Source organism: Canis aureus, chromosome 19 (genome assembly GCF_053574225.1).
Source record: "Canis aureus isolate CA01 chromosome 19, VMU_Caureus_v.1.0, whole genome shotgun sequence".
Lineage (NCBI taxonomy): Eukaryota > Metazoa > Chordata > Mammalia > Carnivora > Canidae > Canis > Canis aureus.
The window spans coordinates 43,183,113-43,208,568 of record NC_135629.1 but is presented as its reverse complement, the minus strand read 5'-3'; the positions used below and the strand labels follow the sequence as shown (position 1 = coordinate 43,208,568).

Here is a 25,456-nt window from a genome sequence, read left to right as displayed (position 1 = left end):
TGACAGCTCAATGACATAGATAACACATGTAGTAAGTAGAGTGGGAGAAATCCTACGAGCAGCTTTGGTTCAAAGCTTTTGGGAACTTCTAAGTGAACGTGAAATCAAGTCAGGACACTCTAACTTTTGCCAGGACCTGCTGTCTTGGGAGACACTCAGGCTGGCCATTCAGTGTTCTGGTCTCTGCAAAGACAGCAAATCATACCTACTACCCTTGGCACCTATAGGACAAGGGCTCTGAACCTGAGGCCCACTGGGTCTGAGCCACCCCCATGCTTCCTCCATTGGGGCAGCAGGGCTCTGGCACAAGTGAGCCCTTCAGGGAAGGCCCCCCTTGAGAAGACAGGCGTCCCGGGGCTAGGGAGGCTCAGAAGGGTTCTGGACACGGTCAAGAAGAAAGAGGACTTCTGTGGTGCAAAACTCAAGAGCATCTTCATTGAACAACTTAAAAACCAGTGGCCTGGGACCCTCCCCCGAGGGCACTCTGTCCTGATGTCATATGCTCCCTAGGTCTGCACATCTCCTGAGGGAGCCAGAGGGAGGAAGAAGTGGCCTCTGGGAGGACCTGCCCCAGAAACATCACTCAAAGGAGCCACAGGGAGCCCAAGGACACCAGCAGAATGTAACCAGTGCGGGCGACCGGGCTCAGGAAGGCAGGATCACCCCTACTGATGAACCTCATGTCGCTGATCTGCCTCTTGATCCAGTGGGTGAACTGGGAGGTGCTGGTATAGATGCTTGGGAGGCGGTGCCGGTTGCAGCTAAGGCTCCAGCTCACCACCCCTATCTGAATCCAAGAGTTGTTCACCTGGCACACGAGGGAGCTGCCAGAGTTGTCCTGTGGAGGGGAGGGGAGAGGAGGAGGAAAGGCATGAGGAAAGCAGCTAGAAGTCCTCACTGCAGTCTCTGGAGAAGGTCACACCTTCCCAGCCCACGTCCTTAGCATGAGCTGCCTTAAGCTTGGGCCATCCCTGATAATGAGGCATAGCTCTGAACCTGCTCTGTGACATGGAAGCTCTGCACTGGGGCCCAGTTCAGGATCACACTGGCCTCTCTTTTCATTCTCCTGCTAATTCTCTGACCAGAAGCCCCTGGTCCCCATCTCTGCCCTCCCTAAAATCTTAGCCGGCCTCCAAGGTGCTGCCCTTGACCACTCTTTTTTTCCTACACCCCTGCCTGCAGAGTGGCTATTTGAAATGCAAACCAGCCCCTTCGTTTTGTACAAAGCAGATGCATGTATAAGAATAATGTTTCTAACAGCATGCATCAAAAAGTAATAGCTGTTCTGTCTGCTGATGGTGGGTTTGTGATTTTTTTAAAACTTTATACTCTTCTGTATTCTTGAAAAGTTTTGTAAATCAGAAAAACAGCTCTATCTACATATATTTTTTTAATGTAATTCAAACCAAGATTTAAAGAATATAAACTAATGAAGACTGCATGAGACATTTAAGGGAAAAAATAATAAAACTGGACCTAAGAATATAAAATAAGGACTACAACTAGGTAAATATATATTTTTGTTCTTAAGTGAGGTAACTTAAAATGCCAATGCTCAGCATTTGGCTTCCTGTAGTATGGAAGACCAGATACCCTGCCTGACCTTGCTGTAGATAACTAAATATGTATGATGCTGAAAAACTTATCATTTTAAAGGTATGGCTGAGCTGGCAAGAAAATAAAGATGCCTCAGAGTCCAAAACCTAAGGGAGGGCTAAAACCCAGAGAGATCAGCAAAGCCCACTTGGCTTTGGTCTCCAAGCCATTTGCCAGACCCAGTGAAACTGAGCTTCTGTTTTCACAGTCTTGTTAGTCGGTGCGGGAGTTAAAAGGCAAAACTCAGGGCCTGTGCAAGGAGGGAAGCCTAAAACATCTTGCAAAAAGCAATACCTCCCAAAAAGGACCATGCCCTCTGAGTGAGGGGAAACTGGGAACACCTGCCCTCATATAAACTTGCAGTTGGAATTCACACTACGTGAGCAGTTCAAAAAACCCAAGCCAAGGATGTCATTCAAAGTGGTCCTGGGTTAGTCATGTGCCCAGCTATCCAGCAGAAGCAAGTATAGATTCTGTCTGAAGGAACCCACTTTGGAGGCTATGCTTCAGAGAATTCTCACAGAAACATCCTAAAGAACATTTCCTCACTTTTTAAAACATCACCCCCCACACAAGGAAGTCGAGATACTGCGAGCAAATGCCAGCCAGCAGAAAAAAACGAGAGCATAATTAGAGCCTTCATGGCTTGATACTCAGGGATTATTACACTTCTGAACTGGAAGGTTCAGAGTCTCTGGTAATGCTGCACTATTTCATAGGCTTGGGAAGCAGGATATGGCTGTTGGTTGTATTATTCTTTAATCTCCATATTCTTTTGTCTCTTCAATAGAGAGTAAAAACAATTTAAAAAGATAACAGTGTCAATCTTCCTTACATTAATCTCTAAAGTGCAAGCAATTCCAAACAAAATGCCAGACAGATTTTTTTTCAGGACCTTGACAATATGATTCTAAAATTGATATGGAAGGATAATAGTCCATGAATTCTATGACAGGCATGAGAAAGAAGAGCAAATTGGAGAGTCAGGCTGGGGGCAGATTTGACCTACCAAAGAGTTAGATATATTTCAAAGCTGTAGTTACAGAAACTGGTGCTGACATAAAAATAGAAAATAGGGGATGCCTGGGTGGCTCAGTGGTTGAGCATCTACCTTTGGCTCAGGGTATGAACCTGGGGTTCCATGGTATGATCCAGGGATTAAGTCCTGCATCAGGCTCCCCACAGGGAGCCCACTTCTCCCTCTGCTGTGTCTCTGCCTCTCTGTGTGTCTCTCATGAATAAATAAATAAAATCTTTTTTTAAAAATAGGTAAATAGGCCAATTGTGCTTTGGAGAGCTAACCTGATGCCTGCACATGAGGAGACATGACACATGCCCCAGAAAGCTCTGGGAAAAAAGGATCTCTGTTGTAATGATGGGGAAACTGATGAAGAAATGTAAACTTGGATCCTACCATAACAAAACTCCAGAGAAATTAAAACCCTCAATATCGAAAGTTAAAAAGATAAGACTCATTAAAAACATGTAGGACCTGAGCACCTGGGTGGCTCAGTTGGTTAGGTGTCTGCCTTCAGCTCAGGTCATGATATCATGGGTCCTGGTATCAAACCCTGTGTTAGACTCTTTTTTTTTTTTTAAGATTTTATTTATTTATTCATGAGAGATAGAGAGAGAGAGAGAGGCAGAGACACAGGCAGAGGGAGAAGCAGGCTCCATGCAGGCAGCCCGATGTGGGACTCGATCCCGGTCTCCAAGATCACACCCCGGGTTGCAGGCGGCACTAAACCGCTGCGCCACCAGGGCTGCCCTGTGTTAGACTCTCCACTCAGTGAGGAGTCTATTTCTCCCTCTGCCTCTCCCCCCACAACCTGGGCTTATGCTTGCTCTCTCGCTCTCTCTCTTCTCTCAAATACATAAATAAAATCTTTTAAAAAATATGTAGGACCATAACTTTGACTTGAGATGAAGCATATGTTTGAAAATAAGACTTAAAGTCCACAAAGGGGAGATGTGTTGAGCTTAATTACATCAAAATTATGACTATTCAGTGAAGGACACCAAATCTCATTGGACATAGATGATGAATTAAGATAGGGCATTTACTCCATCTAAAACCAGCTAGAGGTCAATATTTAGTATATGTAGGGACACCTTGAACATTAACAAGCAGAGAAACAGAGTTGAGAGACTTCTGGGGAAGATGGCAGAGTAAAAGTATCCTGGGCTCACCTCATCCCATAGATACACCTAGATAACACTCACATCAGAGTAAATAAACCAGAAAATGACCTAAAGACCGGCAGAACAGACTCACACTACAGATAAATGCAGAGGAGAGGCCACATTGAAGAGGGTAGAAAGGGTGGAGATTCAGTCAGGAGCCAAACTGACCTGTATTACCATCTGTGGGAAGGGGGGATGACACAGGTCAAGGAGGAGAGAAGAGCAGACCCCACCCCAGGCCCAAGGGAAGCCACTGGGAAGACAAATGCCTATATAACATCTGGCTTTGAGAACCAGAGGGGCCTAACTTTGGCAGTTCTTACAATCAGTAGAGCGTAATACCTGGAACTTTAAAAATCAGTGGCTCAACTCTGGGAGAGCCAGGGGTGATAGGAAACTGAGTCCTTGCTCTTAAAGAGACAGCATAACAAACAGCTGTGGAGATACAGCACTAGAAGCAGCAGTTTATAAAAAACACCTAGGGTATATGAGGACATTTATTTACTAATCTCAGCATGTGTGCTAAAGGGGCAGGGATCTTTGGGAGACTTCTCCAGGAACGAAAGAGCGGGCAGATACTGTTTCCTTCCCTGCTGCCCCCCTCCCCAACCTAGATACATGGACACCTACAGGAATCAGCCCCTCCAGAACACTCTCCCCATAAAGCTATAAGCTGATTTTTCAGCAGAAGCTTTGCAGGCCAGAAGAAAGTGGCATGATATATTCAAAGTGCTGAAAGAAAAAAAAAACTACAACCAAGAACACTATACAGCAAGGCTACCATTCAGAATAAAAGGAGAGATAAAGAGTTTCCCAAGCAAACAAAAGTTAAGGAATTCATGACCACTAAACCGGCCCTACAAAAAATGTTAAAGGGGATGGTTTGAGTGGAAAAGAAAGACCATAAGCAGGAGTTAAGAAGAGTAGGAAGCACAAAAGCAGTAAAAATAACTATATCCATAAAAATCAGTCCAGGGACTCACAAAACAAAAGGATCTAAAGTATGACACCATATACCTAAAACATAGGGTAGTGGGGAGAGGAGTAAAGAATGGGTCCAAACTTAAGTGACCATCAACTTAATATAAACTGCCATATGTGGGAAATGTCACGTACATATGTAATGGTAACCATGAATCAAAAACTGGCAATAGAATACCCAAAAAGTAAAGAGAGGCACTCCAAGTCTATCACTAAAGAAAGCCAGCACACTGTGAGAGAAGAGAGCAAGAGAAGAGAAGAAAGCCATAAAACAAGTAAAAAATGTCAATGAATATATAACTATTAATTATTACTTTGAATGTAAATAGACTAAATGCTCCAATCAAAAGACATGGTGATGGAACAGATAAAAAAGCAAGAGTCATCTATACACTGCCTACAAAAGACTACTTTCAGATTTAAAGACAGGTGCAGATTGAAAGTGAGGGGATAGAGAAGTGTTGACCATCCAAATGGAAGTGAAAAGAAAGCCAGGGTAGAAAGAGACTTGAGTGAGACTCAAGAGTCTTCACCCCAGTCTCCAGATCCCTGATAGTTTGGAGAAGTGAGGAACCTCCCCCATCTCCCACTCCCAGGGACACTGAATGAGGGAGATGTGGTAGAGCTTGGCAAGGTGTAAATCAAATCAATTTTTAAATCTAGACTTGTAATCAGACAGGGTATGTAATAACTAAAAGTGACTAGAAACTGTATATTCTGCCCAAAATGATGTTTGAGAGAGGGAAGAAGCTTTGACATGGGGGGGACTTGAAAGAATAAAGCCATTGAATGTGGATTCTCTAACAAATTGAGATTCCTCAACAAACACACACAGGAAGGAATAAGTAGCACGATATTGTTCATGCAAGTTAAAAGACACATACAGCAACACTATGCATTTTTCAAAGATACAGACATCTTTAAAGATTTGAGTAGGTGCCTTTGTGGGGAGAGAATATGGAAGATGAAGGGGGAAATCAAGCTAATGATGATAATGTGAGAAGAGAAGATTAACTGGACTCTGGGAGCCCAGAGAAAAAGAGAACTCAGAATAGTAGGGAGAGAGAAAGCTTGCAAATGTGGACATTCTCTTACCACAATGAAATAAAACCAGAGCCCATGACAAAATGTAAACTATCTTATCAAAGGTAAAGAAATTAACTTTCAAAAATGTTAAAGTAAAAACAGAATTAAAATCTACCATTATTGTGTAGGGCGATAAGAATACCACATGTGGCAAAGCCCATGGGATACAGGCCTGAATTGCACATAGAAGAGTCCCGGGCTAAATATTTTCATCAAACAAGAGAGAATGAAGATAATTATTCATTATTGTCATCAATTATGTATTACCACATATTCAGCTCATGACACTTAAAAAGGAATTAATAAAGACAAAAAGGGGATAATCCACACATTAGAAAGCAGAAAATTATAGCCTTGAGAAATGAAATCAATAGCTTGTTCTCAAAAACCAACAGAATAGATAAGCACTTTACAAATCTTACCAAGAAAAACAGAGAGAAGAAAATGCAAATACTTCACAGTATGAGTAGAAAAGAGGCAAGAACCACATCCTGGGAAAATATACTTCTTCAGAATCTGAAGAATGTTTGTAACCTCCTCTTTATGGATTTAAATTCTGGATGAAACGAGTAATTTCTAAGAAAATGCAAATCATCTAAGTCCAATAACCACGAGTAAAACAACTGAAAATATTGTCCACAAACTACCCCTCAAATGAAAACAGGCCTGCGCAGTTTCATAGTCAACTTCTATTCAGCATTCAAGGAGCAGATAATTTATATCGTTTCAAATGTTCTAGAACATGGGCTAATACTTTTCAAGTGAAGTATAGTCTTAATTCTACACCTTGATATAAGGGGTACCTTCCTCAGCATGCTTTAAAAAGGACCCCAGCCTCATTAGAGGAAGAAAACAAAATGCAAAGGCCAGTGGGTCGTGCGCACAGGACTCTTCCATCTCAAGCCAGTACATTTCCCAGGCCCTGCACCAACATTGCCCTGTGCCTGTTCCAGGGCCCAGCACAGGGTGTCTGTCTGTTGGAAGAAAAAACAAATTAAACATGTTCTAAAAAAAGAGATTATAAATCTAAATCTGACAGATGAATGAAGCAGAATTACACTCTGAGCAGGGAAAGACGATCCTGGCATGCAGGCTAGGCAGACGTGAGGAATCTGTTCTCAGAGCTGACTCGGCACATCTGATCAGAGCATGGAGTCATCTTGAGAGCTGCAGAAAACACATTTTATGAAGCAAGGCATTCATTCCTGAACAAAATGCTATAGCAGATCAGGAAGGAATGGCTCTCTCCCTGACAGATGATATGCCAGATTAGCACCAGGCTTCATGATGAAGCGTGAGAAGCACATCCATGAAGGCCAGCTACAAGGCAAATTCCAGGATTTTGGGGGGACATGTGCCCGCGGTATGAAAAACGCAAATATCGTGAAAACAAAAGAGGCAAAAAATCATAACTAATTAGAGCTCATATGAATGTAGGCCTGCAAAGCCCAAGAAAGTCAACTAAAAACTCTTAGATATAACAAAAGAGTTCAGCTTGCTGTCTTCAACAAGATATTTTCAACAAGAGGATGAGTCTGGGGGAAGGAAATGAAGATAGTGAAAATGAAGGAAGGTCTGGTCCTGTTGAGGAAGCTGTAGCCACTGATTAACTCTAGGTGTTAATTCGGCTCTAAATATGTGTGTGGAAAATATAGGGTGACCAGAAGCAGCACCAAATTGAGACATGACAACTTGTAAACCACTGCAGCAGAAAAGTAGAGTGTGGAAAAAAAATCAACCCAAAACATAAGGCGGGGGAACAGAAAGAAATATTCTTCTCATCAATTGGATAAAAGGATATTCCCCCAGATATGCAGACAAAAACAGCATCCAGCTTTAAGCTGTTTAACAAGAGACATGCCTAAAACAAAATGGCATAGCGTCTCCTGGAAGACAGAGTAATTGTTCTGGAATATAGTTCTTGCACTGCAGTAGACAAGAAAAATGAGAAGCACACCCATTGTAAAGAAAGGAGGTAAATTTATCATTGTTTTCAAATAATACGGCTCTGGACCTGCAAAATTAAAGAGAATCAACTAGATCCACAAACGATGCTTGTTACATATACACACACACTCACAGACACACACACACTCACACAAACCAAATATATAATTCAAGTAGAAAGCACAATGAAAGGGCAGCCCTAATGGCCCAGCGGTTTAATGCCACCTTCAGCCCCAGGGTGTGATCCTGGAGACAGGGGATCAAGTCCCACGTCAGGCTCCCTGCATGGAGCCTGCTTCTCCCTCTGCCTGTCTCTCTCTCTCTCTCTCTCTCTCTCTCTCTCTTTCTCTGTGTGTGTATGTGTGTGTGTGTGTCACGAATAAATAAATAAAATCTTTTTTAAAAAGTACAATGAAAGAAAACATACTGCTCACAGCAGATATAAAACAGGCATATTCTTAAGCAGCAGCCGCTTGTAGTAACTATGTGGAGAAAGCTGTGATATCCTTGCTCTAGACAGAAAGAAAGGGAACAAAATAGTCTATTTTCCCTAAATTAATCTATTAATTTCCATCAAAATCACCACATGATTTTGTTTTTGACATTATAGTAAAATTGTTCAGTTGGAATGAACATGGGAGGACAGCCAAGCAAATTCTTTAAAAGGAGAATAATGAAGGAGGACTTGCCTTACCACATACAAGAAAGAAGAAGAAAGAAAGAAAGAAAGAAAGAAAGAAAGAAAGAAAGAAAGAAAGAAAGAAAGAGCTACAATAATTTAAGAAGAATGGTGTTGGCAGAGGAATGAGACTGCAAGACTCAAAGACCGACCAAAATAAAATGGGAATGTAAAGTATAATAAAAGGGTTTTTTTTTTTTTTGTAAGATTTTATTTTCAAGTAGACTCTACATTCAACGTGGGGCTCAAACTCACAACTCCAAGATCAAGAGGCACACATTCTGCGGACTGAGCCAGTCAGGCAGCTTCTAAAGGGGGCATTTCTAATTCACTACCAAAAAAATTAAAGTATTCAATGAAAGATTATTTACATAACTGGCTATATTTGGAGGAAAATAAAACAGATTCCTTCTCTCAACCTTCCAGATGAATCAAAATTAAAATATTTAAAGAAAAGAATTAAGAACACGTGAGTGAAAAATTTTATAATCTTTGGGTGGGAAAGGTAGAAAAGCACAGCACAAAAACCACTATCATCAAGGGAAATAATGAAAAATCAAATTTTTAAATAACTCTATGGAAAAAAGTCCACACCAAAAGAAGGCAAATGATGGACAGATCAGTAAAATATCATAAAACATTTTATAAAGGGTTAAAACTTTCAGTTCTCAAAACTTTTAATAACTTTTCATTTTGAAATAATTTGAGACTCACAGAGAAGTTGCTGCAAGTAGAATATTTTTACTCAGATTTACTAATTGTTAATGTTTTACCATATTTGTTTTATATTCTCTCTCCATCTGTGTATGTGTATATGTGTGAATGTGTGTTTACATAAAAATACATATACTCATAAACCATTTTAAATTAAGCTGAAAAAGACATGATGTTCCTTTATCAATAATTACTACAGCATGCGATATCCAGAGTTTTTACAAACCAATAAAAACCAAAGTAGTTTAGTAGAAAACCATGAGCAAAGGACACAGAAAAGTGTAAATGGTCCACTGAACAGTACAAGTCTCTTTATCTGGACTCCCTTTGTCCTTTTACAATTTATTTAGAAGTTGGGTTCTTTCCCTGAACTTGGGTAAAAGCTTGGGCAGAACAAGAAGTGTTGCTCACTGAGATTAATGGAATCAGTGTCACCATGAGGACAGTCTCATAAACATATCTCAGTTCAGAAATCAGAATATCCATTCCCACACAGCAATCACAATGTCAGACTTGTAAAGTAAAACTTCTCCCCACTGCGGTCTAGGGCTTTTGGCAAGCAGGAGGGAAAGAAGGAGCCAGGTCTGCTTTTCCTGTTCCTCTCATTCAGCAACAGCCCCAACCCCATCTTGCTAACCCGTTTTCTGAACCTACTACCAAGGTTAAAGCAGAAGAGCGAGGAGGCAAGAGAACCAGCACTTCCTGCTCTCTGGGTCTTGAGATTGATAGCTGACATCACGCTCCCTGGGTGATCTTGTTGAAACCCCTCCCAGGAGATCTGAGTGTGGGATAGACAATCCCCGACCCGCCCCTGGCATCCTTTGAATCCTAACGCACATTGTATTTTGATGACTTCATTGAAACTTCCTATTTAATAACTTGTTGTACAAGCAATTAACAGGATTGCTCAATTTCATGAAATTAAAGCAGAAATGAAAGTTTTAGTCTATCAGAGGAACATAATAAACATAATACCTAAATGCCAGTGATGACATAGAGAAAGGGGCACTCATATACTGTTGGTATTAATATAAAAGGATAAGTATTTGAGAAAGCTAATTTGTCAATATCTTTTAATTTTTTATTTTATTTATTTATTTTTTATGATTTTATTTATTTACTCATGAGACACAAAGAGAGAGAGAGAGGTAGAGACACAGGCAGAGAGAGAAGCAGGCTCCATGCAGGGAGCCTGACGTGGGACTCGATCCTGGGTCTCCAGGATCAGGGCCTGGGCTGAAGGCAGTGCTAAACCACTGAGCCACCAGGGCTGCCCCTCTTTTAAAATTTTAAATGTGCATACAACTGATCTTGTAATTACACTTCTAAAAATTTAATTTAGAGAAATATTTGAATAAATGTGCAAAGATCTATGAACAAAGATTTCTGGCATGGTAGAAAAAATATTGAAATGAGTTCAGATGTCTATCAATAGGAGAACGGTTAAATAGATTATGACATATCAATATGAGAGAATTGTTGTTCAGTATTCAAGGAGAATGGAATGTATTTACATAGATAGTCCAAGATGGTCCAAGATCTATTTCAAGTGAAAGTAAAAAATTTGTTGGAGAATAAAATTATAGGAGAGTCTTTCATTCATTAAAGATAAAAACTAGAAAAAAATCCTAAAACTTATTTGGGGTTTCATATATGTATAGAAAGAAATGTTAGGGATAGAAACTAAACAACTTAGAGTGGAAATTTCTAGGTAGTTTGATTATAGGGAAGTCTCATTTTCCAATGTTTGCATTTATGTGCTACTTTTTTTTAAAGAGATGCATGCATTTCCTTTCAAATCACACTATGTATATATTTTTTAAATAAAGTAATGATAAGGGAATCACAGCAGTATAAAACTTAAGAGATGAAACCACATTTAATTAAAAGATGATTTCATAGTTTTAAATACTTCAAACACAAAACTAGAAAGAGTAAATCTTTTTGCTCAAGAAGACAGAAAAATAAAACCAAATCAAGCCCAAGGGAAGCAGAAGAAAATTAAGAGAAATAGAAAACAATGAAATAAGTAAAAAAAACTTAACTATATACCAGGCCACTAGGCAAACTGCAGCATATCCCATATAGCAGGTATCATTGTAGAGCCAATTTTATGATTACATGGCAAGCGGGTTGGAAATCATTAACAAAACAAACAAGCACACATGTATTTGGAAATGGGAAAAAATGCTTATAAATAAGCTATAGATCAAAATGAAATAAGAATGGGAATTAGAGAAAATATTTAGAACTAGGTAACAGTAAAAATGCTACATACTAAAATATGTGGTATTAGGCTAAAGCAGTATTTAGAGGGAAATCTGTAGACTTAAATACTTTTATTAGAAAAGAAAAAAGTCCAAAAATACATTGGAGGTCTTCCTTACCCACTCATCTATCGATGGACGTTTGGCTGCTTCCACATCTTGGCTGTTGTAAATAATGCAATAAGCATAGGGATGCATATATCTTTTCAGATTAGTCTTTTCATTTTCTTCAGGTAAATGCCCAGTGGTGTAATTACTGGATCATAGGGTAGCTCTATTTTTAACTTTTTGAGGAAATTCCATACTATTTTCCACAGTGGCTGCACCAGTTTGCATTACCACCAACAGTGCAAGAGGGTTCCCCTTTTCTCAACATCCTCGCCAACACCTGTTGTTTCTGATGTTGTTAATTTTAGCCATTCTGGCAGGTGTAAGGTGATATCTCATTGTGGTTTTGATTTACATTTCCCGGATGATGAGTGATGTTGAGTATCTTTTCCTGTGTCTGTTGGCCAACTATATGTCTGCTTTGGATGTCTGCTTTGGAAGAAATATCTTTTCAGGTCCTCTGTTCATTTTTTAATCAGATTGTTTGGGGTTGTGTTGTTGTTGTTGTCTTGATAATTGAGTGTTGTATGGGTTCTTTTTTATGGGTTCTTTACATATTTTGGGTATTAGGCCTTTATTGAAAATATCATTTGCAAACACCTTCTCCCATTCAGTAGGTTACCTTTTCATTTTGTTGATGGTTTCCTTTGCTGTGCAGAAGCTTTTTAGTTTGATGTAGTCTCACTGTTTTGTTTTTGTTTGTTTCTGTTTTGCTTTTGTTGGCCTTGCCTGAGGAGATAGATTAAAAAACATATTTCTAAGACTGATGTGCAAGAGTTTACTGCTATGTTTTCTTTTAGAAGTTTTACGGTTTGGGTCTTAAACTTAGATCTTTAACCTATTTTGAGTTTATTTTTGTGTATGGTGTGAGAAAGTGATTGAGTTTCATTCTTTTGCATGTAGTTGTTTGGTTTTCCTAACACTGTTTATTGAAGAGATAGTGTTTTCCTCATGGCATATTCCTGCCTCCTTTGTCATAGATTAACCATAGAAGTATTGGTTTATTTGGGGGCTACCCATTCTGTTCCATTGATCTGTGTCTATTTTGTGCAAATACCATACTATTTTGATTACACTAGCTTTGTAGATAGCTTGAAATCTGGGACTGTAATACCTCCAGCTTTGTCATTCTTTCTCAAGATTGCTTTGACTATTCTGGGTCTTTTGTGGTCAAATTTTAGGATTATTTGTTCCAGCCTGGTGAAAAATACTATTGGTATTTTGATAGGGATTGAATTGAATCTGTAGATTGTGTTGGATAGCATAGACATTTTAATGATTAATTTTTCCAATCCATGAGCATGGTGTATCTTTCCATTTATTTGTGTTATCTTCAATTTCTTTCATCAATTATCTTACAGTTTTCAGACTGCACATCTTTCACCTCCTTGGCTAAATCTATTCCTAGGAATTTTATTCTTTTTTATGTAATCGTAAACAGAGTTATTTTCTTAATTTCTGCTACTTCATTATTAGTGTATAGAAATGCAACAGATTTCTGTATATTAATTTTGTATCCTGAATTCCTTTATTAGTTCTATTAGTTTTTTGATGGATTCTTTAGGGTTTTCTATGTAGAGTATCGTGTCACTTCAAAATCGTGACAATTTTACTTCTTCCTTATCAATTTGGATGCCTTTTGTTTCTTTTGTCTGTGGTTAAAAATTCAGTACTGTGTTGAATAAAAGTGGCAAGAGTGAATGTCTTTGTCCGGTTCCTGACCTTAGAGGAAAAGCTTTCAGTTTTTCACCATTGAGTATGATGTGCTGTGGGTTTGTCATACATGGCCTCTATTATGCTAAGGTTTCTTCCCTCTATACACACTTTGCTGAGAGTTTTTAACATGAATGGATGTTGAATTTTGTCAAATTATTTTTATCCTTTTGTTAATCTGGTGTATCATGTTGATTGATTTGCAGATATTGAACCATCTTTGCATCCCTGGAACAAATCCCACGTAGTCATGGTGAATAATCCTTTTAATGTATTGTTGAATTAAGTTTGTTAATATTTTGTTGAGGCTTTTTGCTTGTAGTTTCATTAAGGATATTGGTCTTTAATTTTCTTTTTGTGTAGTGTCTCTGATTTTTATATTAGGGTAGTGCTGGCCTCATAGAATAAATTTTGAACCATTCTTTCCTCTTCGATTTTTTTTTGGAATAGTTTGAGAAGAATAGGTAATTCACCTGTGAACCTATTTAGTCCTGGACTTTTGTTCATTGGGAGTTTTCTGATTACTGATTCACTTTTATTACTAGTAATCAGCCTGTTCCAAGTTTCAATTTCTTCCTGATTCATTCTTGGAAGATTGTATGTTTCTAGGAATTTATCCATTTCTTCTAGGTTGTCCAATTTTTTCATGTATTATTTTTCATAGTTGTGTCTTATAATTCTTTATATTTCTGTTGACTAAACTTCTCTTTCATTTCTGATTTTATTTATTTGAGTCCTCTCTCATTTCCTTGTTGAGTCTGGCTAAAGGTTTATCATTTTTATCTTTTCAAAGAACTAGCTCTTAGTTTCATTGATTTTTTCCTATTGCTTTTTTTCAGTCTCTATTTTATTTATATCACTCCAATATTTATTATTTCCTTCTACTAACTTTGGGCTTTGTTCTTCTTTTTTCTCATTCCTTCAGGTGTAATATTAGATTGAGATTTTGTTTCTTGAGGTAGTCCTGCATCATTATAAACTTGTCTCATAGAACTGCTCTTTAGTCAAAGCATTGCCAATTTTGTTTGTTTTATGTTGTTTTGTTTTTGGAAAAACTGGTTATTATTTTCAATGTTATATTATTGTTTATTCTGGTCTCTATATTATTTATTTCTGATTTTTCTTTGTTACTTCCTTCCTCTACGAAATTTCAGCTAAGTCTCTCCTTTTTCTAGCTCCTTGTGGTGTAATTTATTTATTCGAACTCTTTTCTTAACACAAGTATTTATAACATAAATTTCGCTATAACATCTGCTTTTGCTGCATCCCATAGGTTTTATAATATTGTGCTTTATTTTTCTTTTGTTGTGAGACATATTTTGACTTGCCATTTTATTATTTGACCCACTGCTTGTGCAGTAGTGTGTTAATATTTACATGTTAAATATTTAATATTCACATTGTAGATTTTCCAGTTTTTATTATTGATCTTTAGTTTTATACCATTGTGGTTGGAAAACATCCTTAGTATGATATTAGTCTTAAATTTGTAATATTTATTATCTTTTTATGTGATTTAATCAGAGGATTGTTCTATGTATACTTGAGAAAAATATGTGTTCTATTTTTCTTGGATGGAATGTTTTATATATATATTTTAGAACCATGTATTTTGAAATATTCCTCAAGTAAAAAATGTTCTTGTTGAAAAAATAATAACTGTAGCTGATGGTACCCACTTAAAATAAAGCATTTCAGAAGGAAAGTGGGTGGGGAAATGGGTGAAGTAGATGATGGGGATTAAGAGTACACTTACCATGATGAGCACTGAGTAACGATGTATAGTATTTGAACCACTATATTGTATACCTAAAACTAATATAGCACTGTATGTTAACTATACTGGAATTAAAATTAAAAACAACAAAAATGTTTTAAATTGAGATGCTTCTGCTGCATCTCAAAGATTTTAGACCATTGTATTTCCATTTTCATTTGTCTCAAGGTATTTTTATTTTTATTTATTTTTATTTTTTTATAATATTTATTTATTTATTTATTTATTTATTTATTTATGATAGTCACACAGAGAGAGAGAAAAAGAGGCAGAGACACAGGCAGAGGGAGAAGCAGGCTCCATGCACCGGGAGCCTGACGTGGGATTCGATCCCGGGTCTCCAGGATCGCGCCCTGGGCCAAAGGCAGGCGCCAAACCGCTGTGCCACCCAGGGATCCCATCTCAAGGTATTTTTAAATTTCCTCTTTGATTTCTTCATTCATCCATTGCTTATTTGGGAGTGTGTTGTTTAGCCTCCACGTTTCCATTTTTTCCAGTTTTTTTCTTGTAATTGATTTCCAGTTCCATACTATTGTGGGTCAGAAAAGATGCTTGATATGATTTCAATCTTCTTAAATTCACTGAAACTTATTTTAGTGGCCTAACATGTGCTCTATTCTGGAGAATGTTCCATGTGCACTTATGTATTTGAAAATAATATGTATTCTATTTTCTGGTTGGAATGTTATATATATATATATATGTATATGTATATGTACACACACATACATATGCACATATATAATGCTATATATGTACATATATTATATATATACATACACACATGTAAAACATTCAGCATACATATACTGTATATTGGACTGTTCAAAGCCACTGTTTCCTTACTGATTTTCTGTCAGGAAAATCTATTCAGTTAAGTGATGTACCTAAAGTACCCCATTATTATTGTATGTATCACTGTTACTTTCTCCCTTTATGTCTGTTCATATTTGCTTTACACATTTTAGGTGCTCCTCTACTAGATGCATGGATATTTACAATGGTTACATCCTCTTGTTGGATTGGTCTCTTTATCATTATATAAGGCCTTTTTTTATTACATTGGGTTTTTTTTTTTTTAAATACCTTTTGTCTAAAATAAGTATTGCTACCCCAGCTTTTTTTCTTTTTTTCTTTTTTTTTTTTTTTGCTTTTTGCTTCAGTTTGCATGGAATATCTTTTTTCATCCCTTCACTTTCAGTCTGTATGTGAGTCTCTTATAGGCAGCATATAAATAGGTCTTGCTTTTCTTATCCATTCAATCGGAGTGTTTAGTCCATGTACATTTAAAGTATTTACTGATAGTTATGTACTCATTGCCATTGTGGTGGTTGTGACCTTGTTTTTATATCTCTTCTCTGTTCCTTTCTTCCTCTCTTGTTCTCTTCTCTTGGAATTTGATGACTTTCTTTAGTGTTATGCTTGGATTCCTTTCTCTTTGTGCATGCCTGTGTGTGTATCTATTATAGGTTTTTGATTTGTGGTCACCATTGAGGTTTGTAATATTCTATGTGTACAGCAATCTACTTTAGGTTAATGTCGCTTAAGTTTGAATATTTTCTAAACACTACATTTTAATTCCCACCACTTCCACATTTTATGTATATGATGTCATATTTTACTCTAGGAAAGGGCAGCCCAGGTGGCTCAGTGGTTTAGCACCGCCTTCAACCTGGGGCATGATCCTGGAGACCCCAGATGGAGTCCCACGTCGGGCTCTCTGCATGGAGCCTGCTTCTTACTCTACCTGTGTCTCTGCCTCTCTCTCTCTCTCTCTCTCTCTGTCTCTTGTGAATAAATAAATAAAATCTTTAAAAAAAAATCTAGTAAAGAGTTTTTGCAATGGATGCCACTGGGACAATTGGAAGTCCATATGAGTAAACATAAAAATAGTGCTCTCCCTATCTAAACACCACTCACAAAATGAATGCATGTGGATTTAAGACCTAAATGTGAAAACCAAAAATTTTCAAACTTTAAGAAACAAAAATATAGGAAAGTCTTTATGACCTCAGGAAAAGGAAGGAGTTCTTAAATAAGACGCAAAAACATAAGCCGGAAAGGAAAATATGGATCTACATTTGACTACAATAAAACCTAAACTGCTGTTCAGCAAACAAAAGAATAAACATAATGAAAACATAAATAAAAAACTGGGACAAGATATCTGCAATATACAATGGACACAGAACCAGTATCCAGAATATAAAAATATGATAAAAAGAAAAAGGCAAACAATAGAAAATGTGCAAAATATCTGAGTGAATCAGTCATAGAAGAAGAATTACGAATGGAGACTGAGCACGTGAAAAGATGCATAATGGCACTAGTAACTAGGGACATGCACGCTCCAACCACAATGTGATTTCTGTTTCTCATCTAACAGAATGGAAAACATTTTATAGTCTGCCAGTACCAAAAATGTTGGCAACAATATGGAACAACAGAATTCTCAGACATTGCTATAAGAATATGGATTAATACAATCAATTTGGAAAACAATTAGGCAGTAACTATTAAAGATGAAGGTATAGGGGCGCCTGGGTGACTCAGTCAGTTAAGCATTTGCCTTTGGCTCAGGTCATGGTCTCAGGGTCCTAGGATCGAGCCCCGCATTGGGCTCCCTGCCCAGTGGGGAGCCTGCTTATCCCTCTCCCTCTGCCCCTCTCCCCTCCAACCTCCCCCATCCCAACACTGTTTTTTACCTGCACTCTCTCTCAAATAAATAAATAAAATCTTCAAAAAAAGAAAAGATGAAGGTATGCACAGCCTATAACCCACTAGTTCCTTGCAGGACACATCCTGTTGAGAAGTTCTGGAACATGTAAACAGGGAGATGTGTATAGGACTATCCAGCAGTTTGTGATATGAAAAAACTTAAAAATTGGGGTGCCTAGGTGGCTAGGTTAGTCGAGCGTCTGACTCTTGATTTCGACTCACATCATGATCTCAGGGTCATGAGATGGAGCTCTGAGTTGGGCTCCGCACTCAATGGGGAGCCTGCTTGAGATTCTCTCCCTCTGCCCCTCCCCCACCACCCATGCATGCACATGCTCTCTCTCTTTAAAATAAATGAATTTTTTTTAAAGCCTGAAAACTACCTTAGCACTATAAACAGTAGAGTGTTTAAACTGTGGCATATTCACAAGAGGATATCATAGAGAGCTGTTAATGAATTAGAGCTGCACATATCAATATGTATAAATCTCAAAAACAATGTTCAACAGAAGATTCAAGAGTCAGGCCCATGTTTTCAGAATGATGCCACTTATGCAAAACTGATTCTGTAAAACTCTATTTTAGACTTGGTAACTGAAGGCCAAGGAAAGGAGATTTTCATAAGGTCACCCAGTAACTTGTGAAAAGGAAGACATGTCCCCTGAAAGCCCTCTCCCTGCCCTGGGCCATAGCACCCAGCACCTGACAGGAGTCCATGCCCCATTCTGAGCTGACACACAGCATGTCATTCCCAATGAACTGCTTCTGGTCCTTTAAGAAGAGGAACTGGTACTGCTGACGGCAGATTTCACTGTTTATGATCTTGACAGCCACCTCCTGAAGACTGTAGGGGCTCTTTGGGGTTACTGAAGAGACTGAGAGAGAAAGAGAGAGAGAGAGAGAGGGAGGGAGGGAGTTGAGATATGCCTTGTCATTCCTTCAACTATTTGGCACATCTCCATCTTAAACTTGTCCAGATTCACTAGAGTAGGAAGCAGGGCCATTTTGGAGGGAAAAGTATCCCAAGGGGATCAGAGCAACATCTAAGCATGGAATGAGGACAAGGAGAGACTACTCTAATAATTCAGGTTTCATGAGGGTGGGGGCTGAGCACTGCTCCACAGCTATCCAGCAAGATGTCAAGACCCCAGAGCCCAGAGTGTGCCACCCACTGGAAGACAGGATTCCACAAACACTCCTAGACTCTAAGCCTCTAGGATGGCACCAACAGAGGTCAGATCTCCAGGAATTACTGGTGCCTTGAGGTAACAAGTAGGTATGAATGCTGCCCGATGCCTTACTTTCTGAGATCATGTGCCACTTGCAGAGAGAGAAACCCATTAATAGCCAAAAATTAATTCCCTGCCATGCTGCAAAGTGAGGCTTGGCACTGGATCTAATTTAACTTTGGCAACTGAGGTTTACGCAGGCCATGTGTCTTTTACACTAAAGTACGGTGTGTTCTCCTGAAGACTATAGGGGGCCTTTGGGGGTCCTGAAGAGACACGGCCAGGATAGTGTGCAGCACATGTAAGTGCTCAGGAATGTTTGCTGAACAAATGAATAAGGGAATGAACAAATGAGAGGTGCCTGGGTGGCTCGGTCGGTTGGGCGTCCAACTTTTGATTTTGGCTTGGGTCATGATCTCAGGGTCATGGGATCAAGCCCTGCATCGGGCTCCAGGTTGGGCATGGAGGTTGCTTGGGATTTCTCTCTCTCTCTCTCTCTCTCTCTGCCTCTCCCCACCACCCCTTTTTTTTAAAGGGGGAATGAACAAATAAGTCCATACTGGAGTTCTGTTCAGAAGAGGTTAGTGTCTTGGAACCTCTACCTGCCTTCACTCACCTTGAGGATTTTTATATCCCCACCCGATCACCCAGCACAAGGTTCCGATAGATGGCTCAAATCTGCTGCTGGGTAGGCAGACAGGCTGGATGAGCGGGGACCAGGATATGGGGGCCCTGAGCTTCAGAAGGGCAATGTCCTGGGATATGAGGTTGTGGAAATCCTCGTGAATCACAATGCGAGTGAGCAGGAGCTGGGTGCTGTTTTCTGGGAGGCGTTGGACTCCCACCCTCACGGAGTACATTTTGGGGTCCTTGGATCTGTAGGGTCATGGGGAGGAGGCAGATCATTAGCAGTGGGGTCATACGTGGTTAGAGAAACACAGACTGAGCACACTGTAACCCAGCTGGGCCCCTTGTCCCAGATCCCCAAATTTACTGCCTACCCCTATCCCCTAGGCCAGAAAGCAAAACTCTAGGTCTGGATGGCTGCCCTGACTGACCTCTGTAGACAATGCGCAGCTGTGAGGATCCACTGGTGATGGATGATGGAGCCACTACAGATGTATACACCCAGAAGGAGGATGCTCACCTGCCATGGCCACTTGCCTACCTCTACCAGCTTCCCCTTCACCATTTTGCAAGCGATGTTGGTGTGACCACAGGTCTGGAACCAGGACTCTATGGAAAAAGGTAGAAAGGGGAGAATGCCAGCCCTGAGCAGATGCTCATCCAGTAAAAGGCAGCCCTCACACACCGCAGCACACAGCAAACCATCCAAAGGCAGAGAGGGCCACATTCCAGCCATTGCGTGGGGAAGGGCTTTTTCCTACAGCAAGTGCTCCATTTTATAAAGCAATCCACCAAACAATGGGGACCTGCCAGCCCTTCCAGGGCTTATTAGGAGCTACCACTCCAGGGTTTATCTCTACCCCACTCATTTACACAAGCAGATAGGAGAGTGAAGGAGGAGACTCATCTGAGGAGTGAGTTGCCAGTCAAGGGGCAGGTGATGGGGCACAAGTGAGCATGATCATTTGTATTCGTGGCCAGAAAGCAATGGATAGTGAGGTTGCATTGCACAACTCCAGGCCTGCCTCCACAGGTCTCACACACACACATACACACACACACACACACCCGCCAAGTATGCTCTCTATGACCATATAGGGAAGTAAGTAGAGATGCTTGTCAATCACCTCCTTGCCCCTCCCTGTCCCCAACCACAGAAGCAGGGGAAGAAGTAGCTGCATGGACCTGCTTATGAGACTGAGAACATGAACTGGACCATCTTAGACTGGACAATTTAATAACTGAATGTCACTGAGGACAAGAAAGGGAGAAATTCTACAGCAAAGGTTGAAGACCAAGATTAAAGACAAAAAAAAAAAAAAAGTTTTTTATGTATGTAGCCTGCTGTCAAGTTTAGGCTGGCCAACACGCTGTTAACATGCAGTCATGGATCCTCACGGAGGCAAAGCTAGACATGTGTTTACACTGTCAGAAGCTGGAGTGGTTCCAGAAAGTCTGTTTCCCTCAGTGTGCATGCCAAGCAGAGCATCAGGGACTCAGGAGCAGTAACCAAGGCTTGTTCTTGCCTAGGGAGGGTCCCTGATGTTGATGGAGGGGTCCATTAATAAGCAGACAAGGTTACTAATCTAGGGGGGTCCATACACATTAGCAGAAACATCCAGTAGGCTCTGTCTCATAGAAATCCCCCACAAATCATTCTACCATGAAGATGCCAGTGCTAAGTCCAGCAGTTCAGTCTGTGGGGAGCCATGATGGGTTGGTTGGGGGCCTGAGGTGTTGCAGATCAACCTCGTCAGAGGCACAGCATCACTGGCCCACACATAGGGAATGCTCAGTGGCTCAGACTCTACTGCGGATGACCTCTACCCCACTTGGAGCCTGAGAGTCACAGCACTCCCACTTACAAGCCACACTTCGATGTTGTGGCCAAAAGTCACCTGTGGTGACAGGAAGATGTGTCTCGGCTCATGATTTCTGTCTTTGTAAGGTCACAGCCCCCCATCTCCACTCCCACGTCATCCCAGGCACAGCAGTCAGTTCTGTGGAGCAGTCCACACATCCTCACCACTCTAAAACATTCCAGATGTCCAAGGGCATCCCCAAGTAGGAGACCACTCACTCTCTCATTCACTCAATCTACAGGTTACTGGTCTGATGAGGGGAGTCACACAGTGAGGGAAAAAGAAAAGTCAGTCCCTGAGTTGGGGGATATGTCCCTACTCACAGACGCCATGCCAGCATGTTTCCTGCCAAGCGGCGGAACGATCAGGGGCAGGTGACCTGAGAAAGGGCCACCACCACAAGATCCCAAGTGGTTGGTTAGTGTGGGGAGCCAGGAGGACTTCTGTCAGTCACACGGTGGCCCAAGTTTTTTACCCCAAAGAGTCTACTGAAAACCGGTATGGACTCCTGGCTTCTTAAGTCACTTAAGTCCCCTGGGCCTTGGTTTCCTCCTGTGAAATGGGGATACCGTAAAGCCCAGCTCACAGGGTGTTGAGACCTTACATCGATACGTAGATAGCTGTCACTCACACCTCACATTGCCGTCCCAAGTCCTAGTTCTCCTAGGTTGTGCCTCCCAAACAAGCTCCTTTGGTCCACACAGCTGTTTGCTTGTTCCCCAATTCCTAACAAGGCTCTTCCCTTGCGTTCATGAGCACCCTACAAACTGGAACTGCTTCAACAGGGTCTGGGTCCCTAGGCTGGCACATCATGCTGGCCGGTGAGGATGTGTTCATCAGGATATGGTTAAATTTAGACAGGAGGACAGCACCCAGGCAAACAGACCCCTCCTGCCTCTCTCCCATGTCCCGAAAGCCCTACCTTCAAGATACAGGGGAGACCCAAGTCTGGCAGAAGGAAATGGAGAGGAGAGGCTTTGAAGATCTCCTGGCCCACATGCCATGGCTAGCAGGTGCCCAGCCCACACTGGTCCCTGTAAGGGATGTGGGGGTAGGGCGGGGCAGGGTGTCTCCACTGTGTGAGAATTCTAGAACTCATGGTTTGTTTATTCACAGTAGTGAGGAGTGGGTCTCTACTACCGGGCTGGGGACTCATCCAGCTGGAGCAGCAACAGGACACTGAGAAGGGACAGTGCGTTAGTGGTGAGGGCCCACCAGGGCCACAATGGGATGCTGCTGCCAGGCCCCTCCCTGGAATGATGCTCCAGGTGCTCAGCCCTGAGCTTGTGACAGCAGCACCTGGTGTCTGGCCCACAACAATGCCTCCTGAGCTCAGCCTCGGCTTTGATGGTGCCTCTGTGTGCCTGATCCTGAGCCCATTACAACACCTGTAAACCCCACTGTCTGCTCCATGTTCTTTCATGAAACCTTTCCGAGGGCATCCTAGAGGTGTGGGAACTGAGACATGGAGGGGGATGGCTGCTGGGGGCGCCTAAACTAGAACTGGGGTTCAGGCTCTGCTCCTGGGGGAGAGAGAGGCCAGCTGTTCTGGGCTTGGGAATGTGACTTTCTGAGAAGCAGCAGCTTGCAGGCCTGGGTCTCCATGAGTCAGGATAAATGCCATCTTGGGACGACCTCCCCAGCACCCCACTGAGGTGCCCTCCCCACGATCCCCATGCTCTTCACACTGCCCATCAGGACCATTCACTCCTGCTCCACCTGCCAGTGTTGCCCAGGATGTGGGGTAACAAGGTTGCTTGCACACCGCTGAGGGGTGGGGGGAAGGACCAGGACACCATGGTGGGGAACTTTGGGATCATTTAGTAGAACAGAGTATGTGCCTACCTCACAACCTGCAGGGTCTCTCCTGCTTGCATGCTCTAGACACAGTCACGCAACAAATGCAGCAGGAAAGTTCCAAGAGATGGTTCACAGCTCACGGCATTACTGCTGCATTAAGCCTAAACTGGAAGCTACCCAACAGCCCTCAAAGGCAGGATGGAGGCTCAGAATACTAGCCAGCAATGAGAGTGGACTGCTACATATAACGACATGGCCAATCTCATAAACATGCTGTTGAGTGAAAGAAGCCGGACACAGAAAGGTACACATTGTATGAAACTCAAAAGCAGGCAAAACAAACTGTGTCTAGAGATACCTGGCTGAAAATCAAGGAATGATTACCCCTACAATCAAATTTCTTCCAGGGGGAAACAGGGAGAAAGAGAGAAAGAAAGAAAAAGAAAAGGAAACAAAAACAAAAACAAAACAAAGGAAAGATAAATCCAGAGAAGGAAAGCTCTATCTCCTGCCTTTGTGGAAAATAATGCCTTGGGGGGACCAGTCAATGAAACACAATAGGATAAAATTCAATAAAAACCAAGCATATCCATCACTACCACCAACATGAATACAAAAACCCTCTACTTTTTTAAAAAAGATTTTATTTATTTATTCATGAGAGACACACAGAGAGGCAGAGACACAGGCAGAGGGAGAAGCAGGCTCCATACAGGGAGTCTGACATGGGACTCGATCCCGGGTCCGGGATCGTGCTCTGGACTGAAGGTGGTGCTAAACCGCTGAGCCACCCGGGCTGCCCTATAACCTTCTACTTTTAAAAGTCAAAGTTTCTTATATTGGGTAAAAAAAAAAAAAAAGTCTCTCACATGCTACTCACCAGAGAGCCAGCTGAAACAAAATGACACGAAGCAGTCAAAAGTAAAAAGACAGGTAAAAACACAGTAAGTATATGCAAGTGAAAACAGAAATAGCAGTGTTGATCTTTAGAGATGTGATTCAGGACAAAAGCTTTAAACAGAAAAAGTTATTTCACGTTGTTGGGAAAAGATAAAAATTATAATGACTATGTAACATCATAAAGTTTGTTATCGATCACATAACATCAAACCCATAAAGCAGGGATGCCTGGGTGGCTCAGCAGTTGAGTGCCTGCCTTCGGCCCAAGGTGTGTTCCTAGGGTCCCAGGACAAGTCCCACATAGGGCTCCCTGCATGGAGCCTGCTTCTCCCTCTCCCTATGTCTCTGCCTCTCTCTGTGTGTCTCTCATGAATAAATAAATAAATAAATCTTAAGAAAAAAAAACCCATAAAGCAAAGTCAATTCGTGATCTGTGGGAAACTGAAACAATCCACTTTGGGGGACGCCTTCTCCCACTCTGTCTTTGGAGGATGGAGTATCTATAAAAATCAACCACCCACTAGACCCTACTAAGAACACGACAATAACCTGCCCTTAAAAGCTGAACAATTTGGGCCACAGTTTTGTACCACGATGCAATGATACTAGGATTTAAAAACAAAAGAGTGAGCAACACATCTGAAATTTTTAAAAACAAACTTTGTTAACTTATTTTGAGAAAGTAACATTCTATAAACTCTTTATTCTTTTTCAATTTTATTTATTCATGAGAGACACAGAGAAAGAGGCAGAGACATAGGCAGAGGAAGCAGGCTCCCTGTAGGGAGCCCGATGTGGGACTCAATCCCAGGACCCAGGATCACCCTGAGCTGAAGGCAGATGCTCAACCACTGAGTCACACAGGCATCCTTCCAGGGAACTTCTGGGGAACTTCTAGGGAACTCTTGGGTTAAATACGAAATATACCATGAAATTAGAAATACAGAAATGGGGATCCCTGGGTGACGCAGCGGTTTAGCGCCTGCCTTTGGCCCAGGGCGCGATCCTGGAGACCCGGGATCGAATCCCACGTCAGGCTCCCGGTGCATGGAGCCTGCTTCTCCCTCTGCCTGTGTCTCTGCCTCTCTCTCTCTCTCTCTCTCTCTATGTCTATCATAAATAAATAAATCTTAAAAAAAAATTAAAAAAAAAAAAGAAATACAGAAATGAATAATGAGGTCAGTAGATAGCAAATCCTGTGCAATGTGGCCGAAGTGAGACCCAGAGGAAATTTTATAGAATTAAGTGAAAATATTAGAAACCAAAGA

The 25,456-nt window shown here is 41.0% G+C and overlaps 1 protein-coding gene across 1 annotated transcript; it reads right to left on the bottom strand.

Annotated features, from left to right (window-relative positions):
* Positions 1-413: 413 nt before the first annotated feature.
* Positions 414-22,569, bottom strand: LOC144290172 (putative serine protease 46). The gene is made up of 5 exons (XM_077859139.1): positions 22,411-22,569; positions 20,058-20,235; positions 19,616-19,875; positions 18,473-18,645; positions 414-838 (listed from the first exon to the last, which is right to left on the bottom strand). The coding sequence occupies exons 1-5, from the start codon at positions 22,490-22,492 to the stop codon at positions 584-586; spliced, it is 948 nt and encodes a 315-aa protein (XP_077715265.1). The 5' UTR covers positions 22,493-22,569; the 3' UTR covers positions 414-583.
* Positions 22,570-25,456: the final 2,887 nt, after the last annotated feature.

Excerpts from the sequence above, each read along its gene's own strand:
- LOC144290172 (XM_077859139.1), bottom strand. The coding sequence starts at position 22,492 with ATGGCATGTGGGCCAGGAGATCTTCAAAGCCTCTCCTCTCCATTTCCT. Across the intron at positions 19,876-20,057 it reads GCTGCGCATTGTCTACAGAG|ATCCAAGGACCCCAAAATGT; the intron begins GTCAGTCAGGGC and ends ATGACCCTACAG. Across the intron at positions 18,646-19,615 it reads GGGATATAAAAATCCTCAAG|TCTCTTCAGTAACCCCAAAG; the intron begins GTGAGTGAAGGC and ends TTTCTCTCTCAG.